This window comes from Setaria italica, chromosome I, assembly GCF_000263155.2.
Source record: "Setaria italica strain Yugu1 chromosome I, Setaria_italica_v2.0, whole genome shotgun sequence".
Taxonomy (NCBI): domain Eukaryota; kingdom Viridiplantae; phylum Streptophyta; class Magnoliopsida; order Poales; family Poaceae; genus Setaria; species Setaria italica.
Window position 1 is genome coordinate 3,709,484 of NC_028450.1, and position 13,832 is coordinate 3,723,315.

The 13,832-nt window shown below is 43.0% G+C and overlaps 1 protein-coding gene across 1 annotated transcript; it reads right to left on the reverse strand.

Annotated features, from left to right (window-relative positions):
* Positions 1–1,033: 1,033 nt before the first annotated feature.
* Positions 1,034–5,254, reverse strand: LOC101774753 (probable histone deacetylase 19). The gene is made up of 7 exons (XM_012842750.3): positions 4,595–5,254; positions 3,796–4,236; positions 3,028–3,258; positions 1,902–1,993; positions 1,728–1,791; positions 1,573–1,650; positions 1,034–1,443 (listed from the first exon to the last, which is right to left on the reverse strand). Exons 1-7 carry the CDS (start codon positions 5,135–5,137, stop codon positions 1,327–1,329), a joined length of 1,566 nt encoding a protein of 521 aa, XP_012698204.2. The 5' UTR covers positions 5,138–5,254; the 3' UTR covers positions 1,034–1,326.
* Positions 5,255–13,832: the final 8,578 nt, after the last annotated feature.

A 13,832-nucleotide genomic window follows, 5' to 3' on the forward strand; every position in this document is an offset into this window, starting at 1 on the left:
AAGTCTACTGAAGACAAATCATTATCTTAGGATGCTAAGACATGGTCTATTTAGAGTATCAAATAATTTCATATGTACTGATAACATACTGAACTAAGCTATCTATTTGTGATATGAATTAATATTGAAGCTGTAGTTTATTGTGGTGGATAGAAACATAGAGAGATCAGTGTTTATCTATCTCACATGAAATTTCAAGGTGCAGTTGGAATGACAGCAAGGAGCAAATTACCTCATCGCGAGGACTGTTCCTCACACTCTGGGGAGTCTCCTGTCGCTCAGAAGTAGGAATAGCTGTGTTTGGTTGGTGTGGCGCTTGAGGCGAGGCTAGCTTCAAAAGTACGAGGAGACAATGAGGATAGAGTCAAGGGAGGACTGTTCTTGTGGCGCACTAGGGACAGTCCCAAAAGTCCTCGCCGTGGTTCGGGTTTTTTAATGTCTAGTTTGAAAAGATCCAGTGTGTCATTTAGATGTTTTCATAGATTATGATTGATTTTCAGACATCGGGCATAGTTCGGAGGTGGGGTGAGGGCGGGAGGGTAACGTTCTAACGATTGAGTCTATGATAAATAGAATAATTTGAGTTATCTAAATACTGGGGCCTGAAAGTACGGAACGCCATAGTTGTGGCATAAACCAAACGGCTAGCGAGAGAACATGGCAAAATTCGACAAACTACGGTCGTCCTATGTTTGATGTAAAGCTGCCGCCGCACTGTGAATTCTAAAACTAGCTACTCAGTTGGCCCTTTTGCCTTTCTTATGCTCTGTTCCTTCTGGTTGAGTTCCGCTTCACTCACTCATACCTGACTTGCCCTGTTCTCAACTTCCCATAGGAGCAAAAATTGAGGGTCGCTACCATTTCGTTCGAAGTGATCGCTCACGAATGCTACAGATACCAAGTTACAAAAGTTAAGCTTATGGCTCCCACCTCAACAGTCGATGGGTTAAAAGGTTTGATTTGTTCTATTCCATTTTTTGTCAACCTTACGCGCCAATACGGTTAGAAGAGATCCAATTGCAGAACCATAGACTCGAAGAAATTTAACCTCAAGTTCATTGCATATTTGCATTAACTAATGCCTGTACAACTTAACTGGCATATCATGTATACATGGGTCAGACTATCGTCTATCTCAACCTCAAGCATTGCCCGGTGGACTCATGGAACTTCACTACCGCCATGGAATACTCCCATGGGATTAACAGATTACAGATGGGTAGAACTCAAATCGAATTTAAAATCGCACGCTGTATCATGGATTCACTTTTAGTTTTTGGACCGTCGAAAGCGTCCAGGAATTTGGACACCAGACAGCTGGCAAGTTCAGATGTCGCAGTCATGGCTTATGGTACATGGCTGGTTGGTCTGGTAACTTAGTTGAGTCTCTGGTTCATTCTTGACGTTGCCTGGCTCATCGATGGCCATCGCATTGGCATCTGCCTGCTACAATTGAATCAAGAGAAAAGGACACCTTTGGTTAGTTGCTGGGTGTAAATCATGGTAAAGAAATGCAAGTCTTGAGATTTTCCAAGATGTTATCATTTAACGGGTATTGTAGACAATACTCACAGGAGCTTGCTTGGAGGAACCAATGTCTTCTGCCATGGGTTCCAGTCCTCTATGTTCAGATGTAACTCTGCCACCATCCTGCAGGATGCAAAATCAATAAGGTGATAATCACACTTAGTCTAGAGAAGTGAAGTGCAAAAGCAAATGCAAAATACCTGAACTTTGGTGTCACTTTCACCAAATTCTCTCTTAACTCTTATCCCTAGAATGTTGCTCCTCCTACAATAAATAAGTGACATGAGAAAGGGCACAAAGGATCAGAATCATGATGAAAAAGCAAAACAAAATGAAACCAATACCATCAAAGACAGATTGAGAGAGAAACAAACCTTGTTGACTCTTCCACAGCCTTGTGGTCATCCACTTCCATATCAGAATCAGGATCGTGCCTTTCATCTGGATCCACTTGATCTTCATCTGGCTGTATATCAAACATACAGGTACCAAAAATTTAATCAGCTTTTGACTCGACACTTCCAAAACATGATCAGGGCAAAATTCAAACAGAACTAGATCGCACACAAAATTTAATTTCTGATAGCACAACTACATAGCAAGCATTTGAAACAGTGTTACAGTATTCAATTAGGTAGGTGAAGACTTGAAGGGTCAAACAAACCAAAATAAGTTGTGTTTGTGTGTTGTGGTGCGTTGGTTCTCTTTTATTTTATTCTGTCACTTGATGGCCACCCCCTTCTCCTCCTCCGGCTGTTCTCTGATGTGTTGTGTTTGTGTGTTAGTGGTGCGTTGGTTCTCTTTTATTTATTCTGTCACTTGATGTCACTGATTTTTATCCTCTTCTTTCATTCAATGGTACACAACTCTTTTGCTTATTCGAGAACAAAAATTATAACCATCCAATAAGTTGTTTAATCTTGGCATGAACCTGTGTTCAATTTGGCATGTTAAAGTTTTACCAAGCCTAAGATTCAGGCTGGTTGAGGCCGTGGACCATAGTGCTACGCCTGAGATAATAGCATCAGAATGTGCTTCAGATAAAAAGAACATTCCGTCACAAAATTCACAGTAACCATGGTGAGTCCCTGGAACACAAACATAGAAGAAAATGCAGATAGAAGAAATCAAGAAAAATGGTGGAAATATCTTGGCATGCAACCTCAAATGAGAAAACAACAATTTTATAAAAACAGACCTACTATTCCTTATAAAAGGAACAGGTGCCCTAACTAGGGGGGTGGAGGATTTGATTCCAGTAACTGATTTAAAGCATAAGAATAACATATATGGTTCATCTAGTTCTCATCAGAATAATATGGCTCCAGCTACTAATTTGCTTTTAGGTATCTGCATCTACAAACAGAAACCACATATCTAGTTCTCATCAGAATAACCATGCGGGAAAGCATCCCAACCATGTTTAGTCATATTCTTGTTCAGATCAAATAGCATCACACAACTAACTTGCTGCTTATAATAGGATGCTCAGTTGCTCACCTCAGGCAACTCTGTGTCAGGAGGCCGCTCTTGAAACTGGACACTAGGAGCATGCCGAAGTTTTGAAAGATTATCCAGAAGTTTGCTTCTAATATCATCCAGTTGGTGTCGTGTATTTTTGTTCTCCATGTTACTTGGTGCAACATGAAGAGTGTAATCTGGACCGAAGTATTCATAGTACTCGTTGACAGGCATCTTGTCTTCAAGCTCCTGACCAAGAGCAACTCCCGTCTGCACAAAGAATTTTTATTAACAAAAATATACTGGATGAACAAACAGCAGGTACCATTAAAAAACTCGAAAGGACACAAATATACCGTTGTAACATCTGCAATCCAAAATTTTGAAGATCAGAAGCACAAGCCAAGCGACCTATGGGTTAGTTTATTTCTGTATCTGCTAATCCACTCTAAGCTTGATAATAAGAGTAAGCTTTGCTAAGAAGGCTAGCTAATTCTTTATATAATTTGAGGAACACGCGTTCTGTTATTCCGTATGCTCATACACACATCTAGCCTCTTAACAAACATATGCATTTCAGCAAGAGAACATGTACAGGCATTTAATCATGCATTACCTGTATTGCTCAAAAGTCAGACCATGGGTATTCTATGAACTAAATTGTTAACAGAAAGTGTGCACTGATGTGAAACATAAGATTCTAGCCTGCCTTTCCCTATCATAAATAATGTTAACCAACTCGCATAGGTAATGCAGCACACAGGAACAAGAATTCAAGAAATTGAGCATTTACTTAGATCATCATACCTCGTAACACCAGCACCGTGCAACATTTCTGATGGTATATCCACCACCACCGAGAAGCAGCAATGGAACGTTGAAAGACCTCATGTATTTGACACATTCTGCATGACCTTTGATAGAGAGATTGAAGCAGCCTAGCCTATCTCCAGACAAGGAATCAGCACCACACTGAAGCACAACTGCACCAGGGCGGAAAACCTCCATAACCTTGCCCATGATCGGCTTGAACAGGGACTGATAGCTTTCATCATCAATCCCATCATCCAGAGGGACATTCAGAGAGTAGTACTTCCCCTTTGAGTGGCCAATGTCACGGATATCCCCTGTTCCAGGAAAATAATCCCCAAACTTGTGGAACGAGACGGTCATGACCCTGTCTGTTGTGTAGAAAGCCTCCTCGACTCCGTCTCCATGGTGGATATCGATATCGACATACAGAACTCTCTGTAAATTTAAGCTATCACATATTAAGCACACCAATGATTAACTTTGATCTGACAAAACATGTATTTATGTACAAATCATCAACCAAAATGAGTGACGATGGAAATGGGGGGAAAATTGATCTAGCTACATCTGGGCCTAATCTACCCCAAACGGCACAAACCCATCACCAAGTAACTTTATAGATAGTTTTTGACCGAGAGTAACTTTATAGAATTACCCATCAGCAAGCAACTTCGTAGAATTAATCAACCAATCACTACACGGAAACATAATAACAAGTCGAAACACCTAACCAATCGAGCCCAGCAAAGCAAACCAACCAGGGGCACGGAGGAGAGGGAAGAATCGTCCTCACCTCGTGGTGCTTGAGGAGCTCGAGTATGGCGAGCACGATGTCGTTGACGTAGCAGAAGCCCGACGCCTCGCACTTCTTCGCGTGGTGCAGGCCCCCCGACCAGTTGATTGCGATGTCGTGGCCGTGGTTGAGCTTGACTGCCCCTCCGACGGAGGCGCCGGCGTAGGTCTGGCAGAAGCTGTAGAGGCCGTCGAAGACGGGGCAGTCCTCGCCGACGTTGAAGCGCTTGAGGAGGCGGATCTGGTCCTGCTGCGTCTCGGGCGTGACGGAGCGGAGGAAGTTGATGTAGTCGTCGGCGTGGAAGCGGCAGAGGTCGCGGTCGCGGGCGGGGTTGGGGCGGTAGACCTGCATCTGGTTGAGGAGGCCGTAGCGGGCGAGCAGCGAGTGCGTCATCCGGATGCGGTGCGGCTTCATCGGGTGCCCCTGCCCGTAGTAGTAGTTGCCAACCTCCGGGTCGTAGAAGTAGCACACGCGCCGCTTCTGCCCGTCGGGGCCGACCGACGGCAGCGAGTTGCCGCCGGAGCCCGCCGACGAGAGGTCCATCGCCGCCGCCGCTGGGGATTTGGGGTTTGTAGGAGCGGGATGTTCTCTCTCTCTCTCTCTCTCTTTGTGGATGCGGGAGCCGGGAGGGGAGCCTTTGTTTTGTTGAGGAAGAAAACAGGAGGGTCGATGGGGGAGGAGGATTTTATACGAACGGGAGAAAATCGGAGAAGGGGCTAGAAAGCAAAAGCGGGGTAGGCGACGGCAATTGTGAAACGAGGGGCGCAGATTGATCTTTGGGTCATTTTGAAATATATGCAATGTTTATCAGAAACAAATAATGATTATTTGATCAGCAGAAAGAATATATAACAATCAGTCACATACGGCATACCCCGCAATGTGGTGGGAATATTATGGGCGAAAAACAAGTGGACCCAATTTATTATCGTGTCATCATCGGGACCCAGAAACCTATTTTATTTGCTATTATTTATGACACAAAAAGCTTAGTGTTTGTTTGGCATAAAAATACATTCTAAAATGACCTCTCTATAGAACGGAAGCCGTTTTGTAAAAATAATCGGCAAAAATTAGTTATTAGAAGTAACATGGTAATTTTAGTGATAATTGGACCTCTTTTATAAAATTTCGGCTCACGGGAGCATGTGAAAAGTGAAAAGAATGGCTTGGCAGGCTTATTGTCATTTAAGAAGCCGTTTTGCTACAGTAAGGAATATTCTAAGTACATCATATACGTGCGTCAAAATAAAATTTATCACATACTCCTATATATAAGAGATACAATATTTTTTTGACCGAAGTCAGCAGGAACCTATTTTTTTATAATTTTTTTATTTTAGACCCATTTAATTTGCTCATACAGGGAATCGAACCCAGCTTTTCTAGGTGCTACTCAGGTGCTCTAACCATTAGCCTAGAGGCGCTTTGACAAGGTAATATTTTGTACGGAATAATCCAGAGTCTACAGGCTAGAAAAATATACACCATGTTCTCAAAGGGAGGACTCCAAACCCCACAAGCAATCGATCCGGTGCCCCTAGAGCTCATGCTCATCACCATCTCTACAGAACTCCACGTTAGCTTCTTTTTCTAAATGACATCTATTTATATAGAGACAAAAATATGCAGAAAATAGTAGTGTGAGTAGATGTTGTACTCAATAAATATGGAAAATATGACATAAAAATCCAAAATAAGTATTACTAATTCGTCAACTCCTGCAAGCAATCCTAGTTGGTCTAATTTTGTTAGCATTTTGGTTACTAAAAGTGTATATATATACGAACCCACTTTATCATAAAAAGATATATCATAAACACATACATTTGAGTAGAGCGATTAAGGATAGCTATCCAAGCGAAAAGGATCTCTAGTTTAATGTTTAGAGCACCTGAATAGCATTTTTCGTAGATTAAAAAAAATAGATTGGGGTTTCCTGATGACTAGCTATCCAACACTCAGGCAATGCAATAGGGTTGATTCCCGTAACATATGGGGCCTTTTATGCACAAAGTTATAAGATGTGGCGGCGACAGGGTCGTCCTCCTGAGTCCTATTGTGGCGCGGGCTGGCTTCGTTGACCAGTTTTGACCCCGGTCAAGACCGATCTGCCCCGTCGGTCTAGGATCTGATGGCCGCAGCAGCGTCTGGCGTTCTGGTCACCGGCAGCAGCTGGTTTCCGGCTTTCCGCGCCGCCGGGCGGGGAAAACAGCGGGGGGCGTGACCGGCCTCTAACCAGATTTGAGCGAAGGTGCAGGTAATCGGACGGAGTTCGCTCCAGGCGGTAGAAAGCGATGTTGCGAATTCATCTGGGCAGGTTCGTCGCCGGCCGTTGAACGACGGCGGCGCCACTTCGGCAAAGCACCGCGAGGACTTGGGAGCGAGAGAAGTACAGGGGCTCGGCGGAGAGCTTCACCACCTGGTGATCAACTCCGGTGTCGGGTTGTTGTCGGCGGAACGGATCTTCGACGGCGGCGGCGATTAGGAGCGATAGGGCCTGCCGGCCTGGGATTCGGCGAGGTTTTGTGCGGAAAAGAGCGGAAGTGGGGCGGTGGTTTCGAATTTACAGGCGCACGGTCGGAACTCGGCGTGCGCGCTCTGGAATCGGTGCAGCGGTGGCACTGCAGTCCGGGTCGGTGCTCGTGCTCGTTGCGACTTGCGAAGCAGGCGGAGGAACAGGAACCTGATGACAAGCGGGCCAGAGGGAGGACAGTGGAGGCGGCTTCACCCTCTCTTTGCCCGACACCGCTACGGCCTCCATCTATACCTTTTCCCGAATGAATACCCCCTGCTAATCGCCGGTCACCCATGCCCGTCCGGCGTCCGCCATGGCTGCCGAACAGCCTGCGGAGGAACTCGTTTCGCAGGAGGAAGGCGACTGTTGTGTTGGGCTAAGCAAACCGTTCATTGTTTTATTTGGGCCATCTGTTTACACTTCTGCAGCCCATCTTTGACGACTGTAATTAATGGGCCGTGGCCCGTAGGCCGTAGCTGCCTATTGATGGCTCTTTGCTCATATTGGTGATTAGACCCCATGTACATTTCCTCCTGTGGTGCTTCGTCCCTGCTGATCACTGTGATACTGTGGTGCTCCAAAGGAGATCAAGGTTACCAATAAGATAAAATAAAATGCAGACAAATTGTGGTGCTTCAAAGCAGTACCAAATGCTGAACCTTTGTATGATTGTATTTTAACAGAATAGCTCCTACCCGCACTCTAGCTCCCTCCTTATCTTCGTCCCATCAGACTCCCCTTTACCCATTCCGCACTTGACACAATCTTGCGCACCACTATCCTATGCAAAGCACAGTTCTAACACTGGCAAGACCATCGGCGAGCCCTTCAACCACCCATACCTCTTTCTTCGTACTACCGGCATGACAGCTTCCACATTAAACCTGTCATCAGTGCTCGCTCAACTGCCTCAATTAGGCCAGACTCAGTAGAGGTTTTATCAAGAACCTCATGACCATTAAATAATATGTCGCATCAATAAAATTACTGATGTGGTAGGATCATTATGAGGAGAGAGGAGAGGAAGTTTCATCATATGTAAGATGAGTTTCATCACCTTGAAACCTAGCAGGAAAAGTTACCAAGTTTTCAACCTTACTAACTGTGCTATGAAACTGTGCATTGAGACTGGAGTTGACTACCCGTCTATCTCCACAAGTCAACACTCGGTCCACCAACATCGGGGCAGCCCTTCTACCTCCCTCTTCTAAATCAGCTATTACTACAACCCTTCCTCTAATGTTGTTGACTGTCGGAGCTAGCTCCATCCCAAAATCACCTAATTTGAAAACAATGGACCCCTAAACTCAGGGCTTTAAGGCTTCCTTTGGGAACTCAGAACCCCGAGGGGATCCCACCATTTTCCATGGGTTGGACACCCACGCGGGTAACTCACCACGGGCCGAATCGCCTCCTCATTTGGGAGCCCATCGGACAGGGAGGCCAGACCGCATCCGCGACTTTTCCCCGGGGCAAGCCGTCCTCACCTCCAGGGTCCTGGCGGCGCATCCCCCTCCGCGTCGCGCATCGTCATCTAGGCGTCCCCCTCCCTGCCTGTGCTCGCCCCCCGCTGCCGCCGCCGCCGCCGTGCTTGCCCCTCGCCGGCTTCTTCCACCTCCGTCCGAGCTTCAAGATCTACTCCAGGTTAGCTCCAAGAACCCATCCAAGTTCCTCTCCTAGGTCTAATTCGTACTGGGTAGAATATAAAATAAGTCACATGTTGGCATTTGATTGCTGACATTTTGTTCAGCTACTGCATGGTAGGTTATAACCTCCAATTGGTTTAGCAACTGCTTGTGGATTCATGCGAAAATAGATAGGTTTCTAAGTTTAGGATTGTGTTTAGGATGCCATCGCTTAAGTCATCTTGGTTAAAATTAGAGCCCGTTGGGCATGGGTTAGAGGACTAAGTATACTTGTGGACTGTTTTCAGTAGAGTACTAAGGTCCATCAGTCCATGTAATGTAGTGAGAGCTGAGAATTGAGATGAGGTTTCTGAATGTGTCACCAAAAGGAGAGAAGGCTGGGATAGGTCTTCTGCTTTATTCAAGGTGATGTTATTAGCTACCCGATTGGGAGCATGCCGCTGAACGTATCGCTAGCTAATGCATGATTTGTTGCTTTTGTAGAGGTTGATGCTATTTCCAGTTAAAGCGCAACCTGCCCTGCAACAGATCACAGATTACAGATTATTGTGACCTGAAAGTGTAGTTCTATTTTGTGCATCCACCAATGCTTGTTACTGCATTTCATGCATGATATTACTGCTGATTCTTGTTTATGCCTTTTCGAAACAAATATCTTTGCTTGACAGCTTTGGATAATACAATACTTGGTCCTTTGACATAGCCTCTTTTTTTTTCTTGAATAAACTGCTGGTTGATCAGCATGTCATACTAGTTCTTCTAAAATTTATGTTTAGTTGATTACCTGTAAAACATTCTTGTGAAGAAACTTAATTGCCCCCTATCTCTGCAAATGTTCCAATAAGTGCTTGGGGAATTTGCATTAGGATTATATTTGTTTTCTTCGGTTTGTTTACATTTCGACACCTATCATACTATTACACCTATCATACTATTACATACTAAATTTTCCTGGCAAAAGGAGGTCAAGGGACTTCCCATCCATTAACTTGCTTGCAGATTGCATGCTTATGATCGAGTTGATGCTTGCAACAGATCAAAATTTTCAGTGGGTTAACCCCCGGGTTTAGCACAAAACCGTGTGTGACACCGCAAGTAGTTAATCGCCTCCTAGACATATTGTTAGCATTAACTGTGACATGGAAAGTTACATATTATTTCCATTTGGGGTTGGACTCGAGCATTTGACTTTTCTTCTTTTCTTTCATCATCATGTGATGCCTCTTGCTTGTAGTAATTCATTTGCAGCCTGTAGTGCTTGTTTTCATTAATTTGGGCTGTCATTTGTAGAAATCATCAATCATTTGCTCTGTCTAGGTCCCTGTCCAAATCTCTTTTCAGGTCTCTGTCCAGGTCCCTGTCCAATTCACTTAACTCAAAGCCTGAGCCTGAACAAATCCTTGACAGAATCTATATTGGCTGGCTGTAGAGCATATTTGTTGTTTTCCTTTGACCTTGACTAAAGTTTCAAAGAGAGCATCTATGTTGTTTCTTCTTCTTTTTTTCTAGACCATATGAAAATTACAAAGAATTGTTGGTCTATGCAAATTACAAAGAATTGTTCAACCATCGGCATGCGCAGCTATGCAACCATATTGAAAGGGCCTTTGGTGTGCTAAAAAAATGGTTTCCAATCCTGAAAGTTGGGACATTTCATCCGATAGAGAATCAAATTAAAATTCCAGCGGCAGCTGCAGTATTTCATAATCTCATTAGAGGGCTAAATGGGGATGAAGGGTGGCTGGATCACCAACCAAATAATATCAACCATCTGATTATGTTGAGTTGCTAGAGGAGGATAACAACTACCCAAATGAATTGCAATCAAATGAAGGTAGCACCCTGCGAGACCAAATTGCTCTTTAGATGTGGGCTGCCCGTAATAATTAGGTGAAGCATAAATGTTTTCATGATAGCCTGTATTATTTTTTTTACTTCATTCCTTATTTCTGTATTGTTTTCATGACAACCTTTTATCTAATCTTGTTTATTTCTTGCAGCCATGTCAATGGAAAGAGCTACATGGAGCTACACGTATGAGAAGGGACTTGTGGATATTCTGAAAGAGCTTGCCAACGTCCCAATATTTAAGGGACAAAATGGGTGGACTGCTAAAGGTTGGAGGAATATCACAAACAAATTCAATGATATGTTTCCAACGACACATTTCACGAAGCAACAAGTGCAAGAAAAGGAGAAAGAGCTAAAAGGAAACTATAAGATAATAAAAAAAGCGAGGAAAAGTGGTGTTGGCTGGAATGACACTTTGGGTATGATCATTGCAGAACCAAAAGGATGGGAAAAGTTGATTAAGGTTAGGTCTCTTAAATGGAGAATCAACTTTATATAACAGCTAACCTTTATACAAACCATCTAATCATTTTTTTTACTTCAATAGGATAACCACAAAGTTGCCAAGTTCTGCAAGAAGCCATTTCCTTTATATAACAGCTTGGAATTATTGTATGAAGGTAATGCTTTCATCTTGATGTTCATTGCCTCTATTCTTGTTTTAGTGCTGTGGTGTGGATGATGCTTTAGAGAGTCACTTCATTGTAGATCATGTTTCTAGTTTGAACTCTCGCTATTGTAGACGCTAAGATGTTGATATTGTTACCTTGATTATTTATTTAATAGGAAGTGTGGCCATATGGGATTTAAATTTTACATCAATTCAGCCACCACCACAAAGAACTGAGCTGCCAACTGAACCCACTCCCCAAAATAGTAAGCTGCCAACTGAACCCACTCCCCAGACAAGTATCTCAGAGCAAAGCAATCATAGCATGGCATCAATTGATAGAAATCCACTCAGTTTTGGACTTGGTGGTGTAGAAAGCATAGAGTTCAATTTGCTCCAGCTAGTCGTAATTCAGAGGACCAAGATGTTACCGGTGGAAAGAAACGCAAACAAAGTCAGATGGCCGCAAAACTTGGGGATTACATTGACTTTAGAAAGGATCAAATTGGAAAAACTCTAGAAAAGTTAGAAAAGAAGAAAAAATGTGAAGAAGCTAATCAATCGAGAAATGTATTGACATTGTGGATGCCATGGAAGGGTTATCGGATAAACAAAAAGCTGATGCAAATGAAGTTTTCCAAAGTGAAACAAACAGAAAAATATTGGTGGGCACAAAAAACCCAAATGTCCGGCTGATTTGGTTGAAGAAAAAGATTGCTCACGTATGTTCCCTTTCCCTTTGCTCAGGTGTGTTTGTTGGATTAGGCTATTTCTATGATCTTCATTTGAAACGTTGTGCTGACATGTGTCCAGAGGAGGCAGGCTGCTCAGGAGTAGTTAGCCAGTTACCAGCTAGGATGCTTGGTGGTTGTTTAACTAGATATCTCATTTGAGTCTGACAAGTTAATCTGATCTTTCATCAACAAATTCCATATATGCATGTCTCATGGCTTAGTAAATGTGTTCTGCTTATGCTTAGTTCTTTATACAAATTTCCCTTTCAGTTCCATTCAGTTCTTTATATAACTAATAATACTGACTAGTGCTTCCTGGGAGGAACACAGTAGTACTTTGGTGTCTTATCCTTTGTCTTATTTTTGTCAAACTGAACCGGAAACTTTCAATTCTTCTTACAATTTTATCTGAATGTTCATGCCTGGTAGCAAATTACTGGTGTTTATTATCTCAGGATAATGAAAAATTGATCCTAATTATTGTTTTATTGTTTATTTTTTAGAATCAGTGAGTGTTGATTGGAAGATGGTGGTTTCGTTGTCTTAATCTCTTGGATAATGGTGGATGATGATGATTTCGTCGACTGGAAGGGGTGATGAGATGCTAGAATTTCTGTATAGCAAATACTTGCTGGATCTACTTGATATTTAAATTAAACTTTTCATGAATTGTAATATATATGGATGTATGGACAAGAGAATTCAAATTTGTCTTGGATGTGTTTGTTCTTTGTGATTGGCTTTTCTATTTCAGTTCAGGCTACAACAATCAATGGATTACTGCATATTATTCAGACCATCAGTTCGGTTTATTCTTTCAATAATCTGTGTCTGATTTAAACTTCACAGAACCTTGATTTGTTGATCGGTGTGGTTTATTCCTTCAGTAATCTAGCCAATTTGGTCGATTCCTTCAGTAATCCTAGCAATTTCACTTTCATCCTGCTAGCCAAATCACAAATCAATTTTTATCCCTGTCGGGCTGCCCCTGGAGCCCCAAACAACTGAAGCTGGAAGGGAGGCTTTTCTCACCTGCCTGGGGAGGGATGCGGAGGCCCAGGAAAATCAACCTGGGGATGTGCTTCTCGGGGCTGGTGGCCCCAATGCTTCCAAAGGAGGCCTAAAAGTTGGTGTTGAACCCTGGAAACGTATGCACACGGTGAGTTTTAGCTTTACTCTGGTAATTTAACTAGGAAAAAAAGTACAACACAACTGCCAAATTATGTTGCATGCCACACAATGCATCTTAGTGAAATGGTGGGTTGATTAATTTTTTCATTTTGAAACTCAGCATTGATTGTTAGGAAAAAAAGAATCAATCGAGGAAAAAGAATACATGTAAGAATTAATAGAGGAAAAAGAATACATGTATGCATACCCTCAGTCAAGCACACAGTATACATGTGATATGTCTCCAAAATTGATAATGAACTGAGATATACTACACCATGTGAAGCGTGAAACTGAATTTTGAAGAAAAGATGGCGTAGCATATGGCACACCCTGCAATGTGTTATCAATATGGGTGAAAACAATTAGCAAAAGGATTTATGTCTAGACCAAGGCTACTCTTTGGAATCAGGATTTCTGACTAGACCACAAAATTTGACAATTGTAGGTTATGCAAAGATGCACAGTTTGTGACAACTAGTCTTCTATATTAGACGAATAAGGGACATCAACGCTCTCAAACATAAAGGTTTGGACTCGGCCTTCATGCTAATCTCGTGGAAGTTTTGGAAGGAGTGCAATGTTCGAGTGTTCAACCGATCACCGGCTAAGAACGTTGCCCAGCTGGTAACTGAAATTTCAGGAGAGGGGCAGCTTTGGTGTGCTTCAGGAGCAAAATACCTAGCCTCTATAGGATGGCCGTCGGCAG